The sequence below is a fragment of the Aphelocoma coerulescens genome, chromosome 5 (assembly GCF_041296385.1).
Source record: "Aphelocoma coerulescens isolate FSJ_1873_10779 chromosome 5, UR_Acoe_1.0, whole genome shotgun sequence".
Classification (NCBI taxonomy): Eukaryota; Metazoa; Chordata; class Aves; order Passeriformes; family Corvidae; genus Aphelocoma; species Aphelocoma coerulescens.
In genome coordinates this window covers 32561593-32574295 of record NC_091019.1, presented here as the reverse complement: position 1 = coordinate 32574295, position 12703 = coordinate 32561593, and the positions used below count along the sequence as shown (strand labels likewise).

General features: G+C 43.4%; 1 protein-coding gene across 2 annotated transcripts; it reads right to left on the bottom strand.

The window, feature by feature from the left end:
- Positions 1–394: 394 nt before the first annotated feature.
- On the bottom strand, positions 395–8409 carry SYNJ2BP (synaptojanin 2 binding protein). Of its 2 annotated transcripts, none has more exons than XM_069017549.1 (4): positions 8218–8409; positions 4166–4302; positions 2534–2629; positions 395–1064 (listed from the first exon to the last, which is right to left on the bottom strand). In XM_069017549.1, the coding sequence occupies exons 1-4, from the start codon at positions 8285–8287 to the stop codon at positions 924–926; spliced, it is 444 nt and encodes a 147-aa protein (XP_068873650.1). In that variant the 5' UTR covers positions 8288–8409; the 3' UTR covers positions 395–923. The 2 variants fall into 2 exon arrangements, with proteins under 2 accessions (XP_068873650.1, XP_068873651.1); XM_069017550.1 differs by lacking the exon at positions 8218–8409 and adding an exon at positions 6088–6435.
- Between the last annotated feature and the right edge of the window lie 4294 nt (positions 8410–12703).

The following is a 12703-nucleotide window of genomic DNA, read 5'->3' as shown; positions in this document are numbered from 1 at the left end:
CCTGACTGCAGAGAGCAAGTGCAAAAAGTAACCCCCAAAACAGACCTCTAACCTGAGAGATGCAGACTTCAACCCACTTGATGAATGGAGGAACTGTTGCTTCACTACTAATTTAAAGACTTTTCTGCAGCTTCAGCAAATGCCCAAATCTCTTGCCACCACTTATCCTTGTGATTCAGTTGTCTGCTTGTCTCGCTCCAGTATGCTAGCATTTTGTGGAAAGCTTTCTCTTACAACCCTGACCCAAAAATGAGCAATTATTTTGACAATCAAAATCTTCTTCTAGTGGCGGGCTATCTTCTATCTTTCCACAACTGGCAAAATACCTCACCAATACTGCATATTACTGTTAAATCAGCAGCTACACTGATGATTTTACCTGTGAAACCACAGATCAGATTTTACACACTTAAGGCATTTATTTAGCAACAACCAACAAAACTTCAATAGGAAAAGTAATATACCCTTTGCATTGTTTCTCTTTATTCATGGTTAGACAGAATTCATTAGATTCAAAAAAAAATTCTGTGGAAACAAGGCAAAGCCTCTAGTAAATGTTTTTGATTTAAAACCACCCAAACTCCCACTCCCTTTAACCAAAAGTTACATCTTAAAATGTGGAATAGATGAGTGTGTTTGAAAGTTCATGGTGCAAAATAGAGGAGGATGGCAAAACCTCCTCAGATTTGTCAAAAATACAGCTATCCCACTCTTTACATAAACACAGTCTTCTCCCTTCCCTTTTTTCTCTCTGCTTCTATCCCCCCTGCAACAAAATCAATATATAAGAACATCAGCAGCAGCTTTGGTGATAGGCAATGATCCTTTTTGGCATCAGTCTGTGACAAGATCGTTGATTCTCTTATCTTTAAATTACATCATAGCTGTGTAAAACACGCAGTGATATCCCAGACGTGACCTCTTCACATCCGCTGCCGATACCTCAGCATGATCCAGACTGCTGTCACAGCAAGCGCCAGGCCTGGCACAAGAATGGCTGCTAGAGGAAGCCCACCTGATTCTCCATCTCCTCGATGACCCACGGGGCCATTCTGTGGCTGCAACTACAAGGAAAAAAAAATTATTTATGTCAGAGCCCATAACAAAAGAGCCCCCAGTTCTGTGCCTGGACCAGGTGGTTCTGTAAGAATGTTCAAAATTGTTTCCCCAGGTACCTGCAGACTTCACACATGGGAGAGTGAAAACAGCTTTGGATGGACCGAACTTAACTGCAGGGTGCCCAGTCACTACCAGGCACCCTCATGTTTCTCTGCCACTTTCTAAACTAGGACTCAAGTGGAGCAGGACACACCTCATACAGCAGAAGCAGTGACACACACATACCTAGTCAGTGATCCCTTGATACACTTGCCACCACATTATTTCCTGCTCTCTTTACCAGAAAAAAGGCATCAGTAATTCTCTGTTTTTCTTGCCTGCTTTATACACTGGGTCCAGAAGACTTACTCCTTTGCTAAGGGAGTAGAAAAGGGATCTCAACTCACCTCTCTCCACCAACATGCTTCAGGTAGATCAGTATTTCTTTTGTCAACTTCCATGCTAGGTGGGGATTAAGGATTCATCTCTTTTTTATATCTAAGATGGTGCCAGTATATTTCAACTATAGCAATCCATATTTCCTATTATTGTAAAATCATTTATGTTGGAAAAGACCTCTAAGGTAACCAAGTCCAACCATTAACCCAGTACTGCCAAGTTCACCATTAAACTAAGCACCGCATCTGCACAATTTTTAAATGCCTTCAAGGATGGTGACTCAACCACTTCCCTCAGCAGCCTGTTACAGCACTTGACCACCTTTTCAGTGAAGAAATTCCTAATACTCAATCTAAACTTCCCCTGGTGCAACTTGGGGATGTCTCTACTTGTCCTGCCACTTGTTGCATGGGAGAAGAGGCCAACCTCCACCTGGCTAAGCCTCCTTTCAGGCAGTTAAGAAGAGTGATAAGGTCTTCCCTGAGTCTCCTTTTCTCCAGGCTAAACAGCCCCAACTCCCTCAGCTGATCCTCATCAGACTTGAGCTCCAGATCCTTCACCTGCTTCATTACCCTTCTCTGGACACGTTCCAGCACCTCAGTGTCTGTTTTGTAGCATTGGGCTGCACACACATTTCAACACTAACATGAGTGATCACCTCTAAAACAAAAGGAGTTCTCTCTCCGGTAAGATTTTGGCCACTGAAATAAAACTGGACAACCTGAGATTCTGTCTTCACACACAAACCTTTACCCCAGAGAAAGGAGATCAGTGAGCAAACACAACATACTCCAGCAAAACAAAGACCTGGGGACTTCTCCAAACTCACCTCTTCACTGATATGGTTGCAAAGTAATACAAAGACAATTACAGCCGAGGCAACGAGAGAAGGTCATAGGTCAAAGCAAATTTTTATATGCACATATCACACTGAGCACCTGGACACAATACTCTTCTTCCTCATGAAATAGCCACCAAGCATAGAAACCAGTCTAAACTGGGCCAGAAATAACCCTAAGAAACAGGTAAAACATACCCTGCGCTGAATTTTCAGAGACACGTAATAGCCTGCATTCCTGAACAGCTCCACAGCATCCTTGTGCCGCAGATCCTTCAAGTCTTTCCCATTGATCTAGTAAAAAAGGAAAAGGAGAACCAGATGCTGAAGGTAAAAACAAGCAAGTTTTTAACAATGCAGGCTAACATAGGAAGGATAAGACAAAAAAATCTTCATCTTTCACATAATTCTTCATTTGGGACATGGTACCATAATCAGAAAGATCCAAATTAATTAAATAAATCATTCACTCATCTTATAGATGTATTTTTATATGTTGAGGTAGAACATGAGAAACTCCAAGCAAAAACACAGAGGTACTGAAAAAAACTACCTAGAAGCAAAATAAGAATATAAGGCCACAGTTGTGTCAATAGCAGCTTCTGATGTTGTTGCCTTACTGGAAACAAATCAAAGGTGTGATTCTGACAGCTAATGAAAAAAAAAGAGCAGCTACAGCAAAATTATTATTTTAAGTCTCTTCCCTTGTTTCCTCTACTGGTGTACCTTTGAAACCTCTCTGTTTGAGAGAGTATTGTAAACACACATTCATAAACATTCTGATGTAACAAAACCAACCAAAACCAAAATTACTTACATACTTATGGGCATCCACTTGCAAGTGTTAGGATTTTTCTTAATTTAAAATAATATATCATGGCACAGGGTTTTATAACCTACTTGATTTCACTCACTATGTGATTGTATTCATCCTAATTTTTTATTTTCATCCCCATTACCCCTAATTGTATCCCCTAAGATCACATCCAGTGCCTCCCTTCTCTTCATATTTAGACACCCCAAACACAAGTCCATAAATATTAAACTGTCAAGGAAAAAGAGAATAATATTCTCTGTTTAACTTAATATCACTTTCTGGATCAATAATAGGCTCCAATTAGTGCAAGGCAGTCTATAGAGGCTAAAAAGATTACACATGGAACATATTAAGCAAGCGTAAAATAAAATTAGGGAGTATAAAAAGGTTGTGCATCATACAAGGACAGTCTACTTCTTCACCCATCACTTTGTAAAGCTTATTTCTTACATGATTGCCAGCTATCTGAAGAACCAGTGGGTGTGAACATCAGCCACCTGAAAACATTTTTCTAAAAGGAGAAGCAGTGTATGTTATTCCTGAGGAGCTGAAATGAAGAGAATTTTACGGCCTAAAGGTTTTATAGTCTAAAAATCCCCCTGTGCAAAAAGATCAGAAATCGTGGATTGCCAATCAAAAAATGTAAACTGAAGAGGTGGAAAACCTTTAATTACATGTGTGTAAATGATAATCCACTGTGAGCAAGAGAAGGTCTGATGGATTCTAAAACCTTAGGGAGGCAAGTCACAGAGGAAACACAAACACAGCACTACGAAGCACTTCTGTGGAAAATCAAGAAGGCAGAAGAGATAAGCCAATGAGTAGAGGCACTCAGCTCCCTAGTGCTCAAAGCTCTCCCCAGATCCCCAAGACAGCTCCTCCATGGAGTTTGCTTGGCATGACCTAACTCATTCACCACATCCTTCCTCTCTCCGTGCACTGTGATGGAAAACCTGCCTCTCATATCACATCACTGACCAAGAACACAGGAGGCAACAGAAGAAAGGGCTTACCGCTAAAATTTTATCTCCTTCTTGTAATCGGCCATCAAGGTAAGCTGCCCCATCCTTTTTGATCCGGCTGACATAGATGCTGCTGTCATTGGCAATATACTGCTGATCTGTCCCACCAACAATGTTGAAGCCCAACCCTAAGGTAAGCCAAAGAGAAAGCCAATGAGAAAAAGCTCAAAGCTTCAAACATTCTTGCTATCTTGCTTGTTGGGGACTGAACCCTCCCACATTGTCTTGCTTTCTCCACCATACAAAAACTCACAACACACAGATCTGCATCATCCTTTCCAAGCACCTTCACACTGTCTAGAAAAGTCATTCTCATGAAACTGGTCTTGAAACACTAAATGAGAGACATTAAATGCCTGAGAACCCCAGATGCTTCATTACACAGAACACCTGTGAGCTGTTTTCAGGTGGGTGTTGGGGAGTACTGAGGGGCATGCCGTCATTTCTGAGACACCGATTCAGCCCTCAGCAGGAATACACTTCTTCAGCACAGGATGAAACAAAAGTATTCTGCATTTTACATCAGGTTATAGTAAAGCACTACCTTTGAGCTACAAGAAATCACCTCTGACAAGCGTTTTGAGAGATGGGAAACAGGGTAAGGAAAGGCAAGGAGCATTAGACCCCATCTAATGAGGAAACAAGCAAGCAGAACTGTGCTACCAGCTTGAGGGCACCTAGAGCTCAGAAGGCTCCCCGTCCACATCTCAGGAGCTAGAACTGGTGTGCTTTGCCTCCAAGAATAAGATTAGGTTACATGGAGCTACTTCAAATCATATACAATCACTTTGTTCTGTTCCAGGAATTCAAACATGACAGGAAATAAAAACAAAGTTCACAGATTTAAAGCAAAACAATAAGGAATACAGATACATTTAATAGAACTGATGTCCACTTCACATTTTTGCATTTTATATTATTCTTTAACGGAAGCCTCAGTTACAGATATCAAGCTGGATCCAGCTTCTGGATTAAAGTTAAGCCTTCTTGTTTCATCAAAACCCAGAAGAACAAATTGAAGTCTGGAAACCCAAAGATTACGAGAGCACATTCCCCATTGCAGGCGCAGCTAAGTTTCTCTCTAAATGAAAATGCATGACAAGGGACAGGAAAGATTCCCTAAGAGACTTGCAATGAAAAAAGAAAGAAAAGCCAAGGAAAAAGAAAAAAAAAATCAAATACACAATCAAAGTAAATGGAAAAAAAACAACTTTTTTTTTTTTTTTCTGACATAAACCAGTCATCCAAAAGCTATTGTCAAGAACAGCTAAGGGCAAGTTCTGCCCACGTTCAGCCAGGCTGATTTATTTGTTTTCGCTTTCTTTCTTATCTTCTCTCAAAATTGGGATTGGAAACCTTGGAGAGTTTCAAATGAAAGTAAAACCACCTCGTGCCTGCTGGGAAGCAGCATTTTAAATTAGTCACAGGAGATCAAAGCATTTACAAAATGAGTCATGCTATTTTAAGTGTGCATCTACAGCTGGGAAGTAAAGAAATATTAGCAGCAATTTTGCCACGTCTTTTTTTTCCTTCCCTTCCTGGCAGCTTCAGACAAGTGAGGGAAAAAATGAAAGCAAGAGAAAATTGAAGAAATACTGGCATTTCAACTAGAATAATATCTATTCCAAGAAGGGCCAGTTGTGCATAGTAATACACCTTTCAACAGCATATGAAAAGGAAAAAAAAATTAAAAATCCACGCTCCTAAAAATTATTTGCCATAAAGCCAATAACCTAGGAAAAGGGGAAATCAATACTAGAGAAAGTATAAGGTTTAATCAACACTTATTAAAAAGCCAGAAAGAAGGAATCATGGTCTCAGTACACACTGATTCTCTCTCTCATATATAAAACCCTTCAAATAGGTGTATATATATATGAAAAAAAGTTTATACTTTGAAACTTTTTACCCACAACTGGAAAAATAACCAAGAGTCGCAGCTTTCATCAGCAGGGCAGATCTTCGTGACAAAGAGGCAGCAGTTCATGCTAGACCAAGTTAAGTATTCACAGGGCTTTGTCATTCTGTCTTTCCTTTCCAGCACTCAGACTTCCACTCTGCCTAAAAATATCTTCCCTATCAATCCTTGAGCTCTTTGCTATTCTCTCCCATCCAGTTCATGCAGCCACAGAAAGAGCCGCAGCACAGCTAGAAGAAAAGGAGTAAGGGGAGGAAGAAAGCACACAGCACTAAATCTCTGGTCTACAAGGGACCAGAAGCAGAATGGCAGAGCTTTAAAAGCAGGCTCTGGGCTAAACTTCTGACCCTCCCTAAGGCTGCAGACCTCCCTATCCCTCACTTACCCTCCCTGGAACTAAAAAAGTCCCTCAAACAGGCCTTTAAAAAAAAAAAAAATCATGACTGGCAGGATTAGGAAACGGGAGATTGAATACAAGAAAATTTGAAAAAGAGACATATATACACTGTCCTGCCACTGGAAATACATTCACGACATTTCTGGCAAACTTTTGCCAGAAATGTTTAGCATCAGACCTATTTTAAAAGTTGCAGTCAAAACTGCAATTCAAGAGATTACAGTATCCAATTGTACTTCACAGATAACAGTGTTTTGTTCCTTCCACAGAAACGAATAATCATTCACATGGCAAGTGCATCAAGGCCATAAGGGGCTGTAGGACCTTCAACTCAAGTAACACAGTTAGAAACCTAACTCTAAAGATGCACAGCCCATCTCAGTGACTACACAAATGCTGCTCATGGTAATCGAGACTGAAATCACAGTGGCCACATTCAAGACCATTTTCAACTCTGCCCTTTAACATTCCCTTACATCTTCCTTAAAGTTTTAGGTCCTCAGATGTACAGAAACAGCCTTCCCACCACAACCGGCTCCATCTGGCACAGTTTTCACAGACAAGCACAGCTTCATTAGCTTAAGCTCATGGCTATGCAGGTAGGGCTACACAGCTTTCACATTAGAGGCCCAATCTGGCGAGCAGGGGGAGGCAAAGGACTGCTCCCTGGGCTCACATCCTCTGGTTTCTGATCATCAGCATGAGGGCCAGGACCAACTCCAGCCTTGTGTAGGACTTACCTCCACCCCAGAGAAAGGAAACATGCACACCAACAACGTGGGAGCTGGGGGTCTCTGGGGAGCCCACGGAGCCAAGGCTGGCCAGCAGCCGCACCCAGCAGTTGTGCAAAACAGAAGGGCTGCCACGTTTTCATTCATGCTCATTTTAATTACAGAGAAAGCCTCACACACCAAAGTACAAGTCTAGCTCCAAAAGCCCCCTGGAGCCTGCCATTCTCTATAGCCAGGATTTTGCTCCAGAGCTGTGCCAACTTCCCTCACTTCTGAAAGTGTGGTCTGAATAGCACCATAAATCCTGTAAAAATACAAGCTTTCCATGAGCGCACCTGCTGTTGTGACATGAAAAGCAAAGCCCAAAAAATGCCCCACGAACTGCCCTATTCTCTCTTCCTTCCAGCCTATGCTACTTTCTCTCACCATCCCAAAGCCTCTCAAGGGACGCTGCACAATGAACGCCAATCTGACAGTACAGGGCATGGCCACTTGGGCATACGATTTTCAAATGGCCCCTGACTCAGGGTATCCAGCGCGGCTGAGGGCTCAGCGGCTGCCGTCTCACTCGGAAGCAACAGGAGCTCCACCGGAGATGGCAACTTCCCGGGGAAACCAGAGGCGAAACCAGAGGCGAGTTGTCCGCAGGGACACCAGCCTCTACCGGAGCTCCCGCAGAGGACCGACCCTGACCCAGCCACCGCTCCCTCACGCAGGGCACGAGCTTTTCCCACGGCAGCGTATCCGCCACGGCCCTTTCCAAGCGCACGCCGCGGCAGGGGAGGCCGCTGGGCCCGGCACCTCTGGGCGCTGCGCTTCCATCCTCCCCGCCGGGACCCTCCCTCCGCCGCTTCGGTGCCCGCCGCGGCCGCCCCGCCAGCCGCCGCCACCCCGCGCTTCCGCTCCGGCCTCCCCGGGGGCTGCGCAGGCCTCGGCGCGGCTACCCCGGCCCGGGAGGCGCCGCGGACTCGGCGCGGAGAGGCCGCCCCTGCCTTACCTGAGGGTCTGCGGGTGAGGCTGATGATCTCCTCGGCGTAGCCGCCGCCGCCCGCCACGCTGCCGTTCATGCTGCGGCCTGAAGGAGAACTCGGCTCCCGGGGCAGCCGCTCTCGCCTCCTCGGCCGCCGCTGGGCCGCGCCGCGGAGCGCTGGGAGTTGTAGGCAGCGCGGCGGGAAGCGCTGCCAGCGCGAGTCCCCCGCGGGACGGGGCTGCTCCCACCGGCGCCCTGGGGCCGCCCGCTGCCGGCGTGAGAGGAGCGGGCCCAGGGGAACCCAGCACGGCGTCCTCCTGCCCCCGCACCTTGCCTAGCCCCTGCGCGGCGTCTGTGCCTGGCCCTGCCTTGCTCCCCAGGCTGGAGCTGGTTTCCTTAGGAAGGTTAAGGAGTAGGCCATAGTTGTCTCGGGTAGGCATAGCGGAGAAGGAGGGAGATGTATGACTTTTTCCCAGCCGTTTCAACTGTCCTCACAGCAAACTGGAAAACAGATCAGACAGTGCTGGGCAGGAGCAAAAGCCCAATGCAGGCAAGTAGCACAGAGAGCATCCATGCCAACGCCAGCTACCTTGCAATGCAATAAGTGATCTAGATTCAGAAACACTAATGGTGCATAGAATCACCGTGCCACTGCTGAGTCAAGAAATACTTAACTAGGTCCTGTAGAAGGTGTTTGGTTTGTGGATTTGAGAAATTTGCTCCGAACTCTACAGAAGAGAGAATTACCTAGCAAAAAGGGCAAAGTAGTTCAACTTGCTATCTAACAGGGGAGCCACTTAAACGTGGGACTCTGTACCTCAGGGTTTATTGAGCCAATAGATTATCAGGAAATAGCAAAGAAAAATTTATCCTTATCTATTTCAGCACATGGTACAAGTGTGTCAATACAGACAATGACAACAGGGAGCAATGAAGAGGCCTGATTCAGTTTAACCACCTGACTACTTGGCACTATGAAGACAGCCACATCTACGTGCTGCAGGAACTTCTCTGATGAAAATGAGGACCAGCTTATCTGGTCTTCAGTGTTACACTACCATTTTGTTTGTCTGGTACTGCAGTAAAGATAACAAATATTTTTGATTGCATTCCTTCCAGGATTATCTGTACTTTTGGATTCCTGAATTTAATAGGGAGAGAACCTGGACACTGGATCTCTGAATGCTACAACATTAATGCTTAGTGCTAAACTGAGTGTTAGAACACCTGCCTCAGAGGTGGGAGACAGTCATTCAAGGTCCAATTACACTTGCAATGATGAGCAAAACCATGACTCGTGTGATAGACTTTTTTGTTGTTGCTAAGTAGTGTTTGCCCTAAGTTGAGGACTTTTCAGTGTCTCCATATTCTGCCAGTGAAGAAGTGCACAAAAGCTGGGAGGAAGCATGGCCAGGACAGGTGACCTAAACTGGACAAAGGGATATTCCATACCGTAGAATGTCATGTCCAGTATATCAGCTAGGTGAGTTACCTGTAAGGGGGCCAAAAACATTCTGGGATGGGCTGGGTATCGGGCAGCATGTGGTGAGCAATTGTACTGTGCATCACTTGTTTCGCTTGGGTTCTGTTATTGTCACTCATTATTATCATTATTATAATATTTTAGTTTGTTCCAATTATTAAACTGTTTTTTCAGTCTCAACCCACATGATTCACCTTTTCTTTCTGAATCTCTGTCCCACTGGGAGGGGTGGGAGGAGAGTGAGCAAGCAGCTGCGAGGTACTTGGCAAACTCCTTCAAGATACACAGTGTTCCTCAGCAGCAGTTCAATGTATTTTAGAGGCGACAGTCTTGGCTTAAAACAAAACCAGTTTGTCATACATGAAATCCCTATTTGTGCTTGGTGGTTACCACAAGTTTTATCTTGATCTAACTGCAATATTAAGTGTTTTTAAAAGTCTTCTTTAGTCAGGAAGAGATTTCAAACAAGAAACATGGATATATTGTTGTAATTTAGTCCTAGGCAGCTCCAGGCTTCACCTACCACGACTGGCCTGCCACGTATTATCAGCTACCTAACACTTAATACCCTTACTGCACCGGCACAGACCATCTCACAGAATCAGAGAATGGTTTGGACTGGAAGGGACCTTTAAGATCATCTAGGTCGAACCCCCCCTGCCATGGGCAGGGACACCTTCCACTTGTCCAGGTTGTGTCTTCTTATTTCCTCCAGCACCATTTCACATACTGCACTGACCCACATCTCTTGGGAGACGGTGCAGCAACATCTGCAAGCTGCCTCTTCATGTGCAAGTGACTTGCACATTAACCAAGTTCTAGCATCCATTTTAAGCATTTTAAAATGCAGTTAGAACCAGGAGGGGGAAAAAAAAAAAAAGGAAACCAGAAAGATTAGGACTGAACTTAGACTTACACCTTCACAGCACCTTCAGAGTAGTGGGACATTTCTAACAAACCACCAGAAATATCAAGTGTTCCATTGCTGTGTTGAAATCAGAAACAACAATATTTTCAAGGAGAAAACCTCAGCAAGGGAGCTCACACATTTTATAAAACATAGACTAGGTTTGTTGGGATACATGTTTGTCTTGCTCATATGGCCCAAGAAGAAATGGGAGAAAATTGTACAGAAATACTCCTATCCAAAGCTCACTGAAAGCCTCCTCCCAATTAAGTCCTGTTTTTTTCAGAACAATCTTTAAGCATAGAGAAAAACGGAAACTACAGCATTTTATTACTTTACCTTTCCCAGAAGTGCATTTGCAAGTAAGCTTTCTAGCCTAAACTGTGCTTTCATTCACACCTCTGTCTTTTCAGTATGCAGGCCTGTAAATAAGAATTCCCTGACTCTGGTGTTTCTCTGTCTCAGCATAGATCTCTACCTGGCAATTTATCGTATCCTATTGATCAACAATGGCAGGCCATCCAGGTGACAACCTGCAACTTCCACCACTCTCTCTGTATTTAAAAAGCAAAATAAAATTAAGTCTTAGTAGATACTAGTTGTGCATAGATAGTTGGAAGGTGCTGCCTGAAGTGCTTTTCTTACTTTTTATCTCCATCTTTCTGTTAATCCACATCTGTCTTGTGTGTCACCTATTCCTTGTTTGCAACACCTGAATTGCAGTTGTTATTTCTCAGAGGATAGCCCTCCCACTCCCCCAAACTCTCTGAAGAAGGTCTCTGGTTATGAGGAATAAATCTGGGGTGTCTGTCAAGGGGCAGTTATCTTGCCTTTTGACATAAACACAGGATTAAGTTTTCATCATCTAATCAAAACCATCCATGTTTTATCATGGCAATAAGCACAGCCTGCTAAAGAAACACTGTGTTATCTCGTTTCTGCAGACAAGCATAGATAACTATTTAAGGACCCATTTGCTTTAGAGAAAAAGCTGTGAAAAACTGTGAATCACATGCTTTGTATTTCACATCCCATCATAATGTACTCAGCCCTTTTTGAATACAAGGACACAAAAAAGAATTACATATAAAAATACAGGAAAATGGATATTCTAAAACCATAAATTATGTATTTGGGAGGCAGCAAGAGTTGACCATCATAATTTGTAGAGTCACCAACATCTTTCCTCCCAAATGTTCCCAAGTGTTAGGGTACTTATCCTACCTTTACAGAATGTTTGACGAAAGTGTGCTCTTTGCTTTCTAAATACAAATAGTTCTTTTGTTAGCAGACAAGTGCATTATAGCCCTTAACCCTGAAACACCTTTAAAAAAAGTTTTCACTGTGATCTGGACTAGAGACTCTTCTTCATGCTGATCTGATAGAAATGTCTAGTTACTGCTGTAATATTAAAAATAAAACTTATTGAATGGTATTTCCATGTCCCTCATATTTTTCACAGGTTAGACATATTTCATGTTGTGTTTTAAAAATGAAAACTACAATGCTTCTGTGTGGCACTCCATAGTGCTCCAAGGACACATTCAGTCATAGCTGAAGAAAGAATCACATAGTAAACCAAGAGAAACCCCCTGAGACAGTCAGATAAAGCATCTATCAAATATTGCAGGAATTCTAGGTGGGGTAGACTTGCAGAATAGTTTCAAATACTTTAGAAATTCAGTTAACTTGGGGAACCTCACAGACAGCTCCTATTAACAACAGTAAAATACACAGCACTTCTCAGCAGCAGTCAGCAGTCAAGACACTGGAAAATTTCCAGAAAATAAAAACAATTTGTTCTTGTGAAATGATAGATTTGGTGTCACTACACTGCTGGCATATATATTATGGTTCAGAAATGTAATGCTTACTGGTATGATCTGGATAATCCTTCTCTACTCTTTCACAAAAGGAAGACCCTGTTCCCTATGATCTGCCTCCTTCCTGAAGGGCTGCTCCCTGTAAACAGTGGGAAGCATTTGTGAAACAGACCCCTGCATCTCACTGCAATACCTGTTCCTTGCCTGTTTGTGTGTCACAGATGTGAATTAAATCACAGAAACACAGAATGTTTTGCTTGGAAGGAACCCAGTGGAGACTGCAAGTGCAATTTTTTCTTT

What these genes read in the sequence shown, in the direction of transcription:
- SYNJ2BP (XM_069017549.1), bottom strand. Translation starts at nt 8,287, where the DNA reads ATGAACGGCAGCGTGGCGGGCGGCGGCGGCTACGCCGAGGAGATCATC. An exon ending in CCTCACCCGCAGACCCTCAG is followed by an intron (nt 4,303 to 8,217) that starts GTAAGGCAGGGG and finishes GGCTTACCTTAG; the next exon opens with GGTTGGGCTTCAACATTGTT. An exon ending in CTCTGAAAATTCAGCGCAGG is followed by an intron (nt 1,065 to 2,533) that starts GTATGTTTTACC and finishes TTTTCCTTGTAG; the next exon opens with TTGCAGCCACAGAATGGCCC.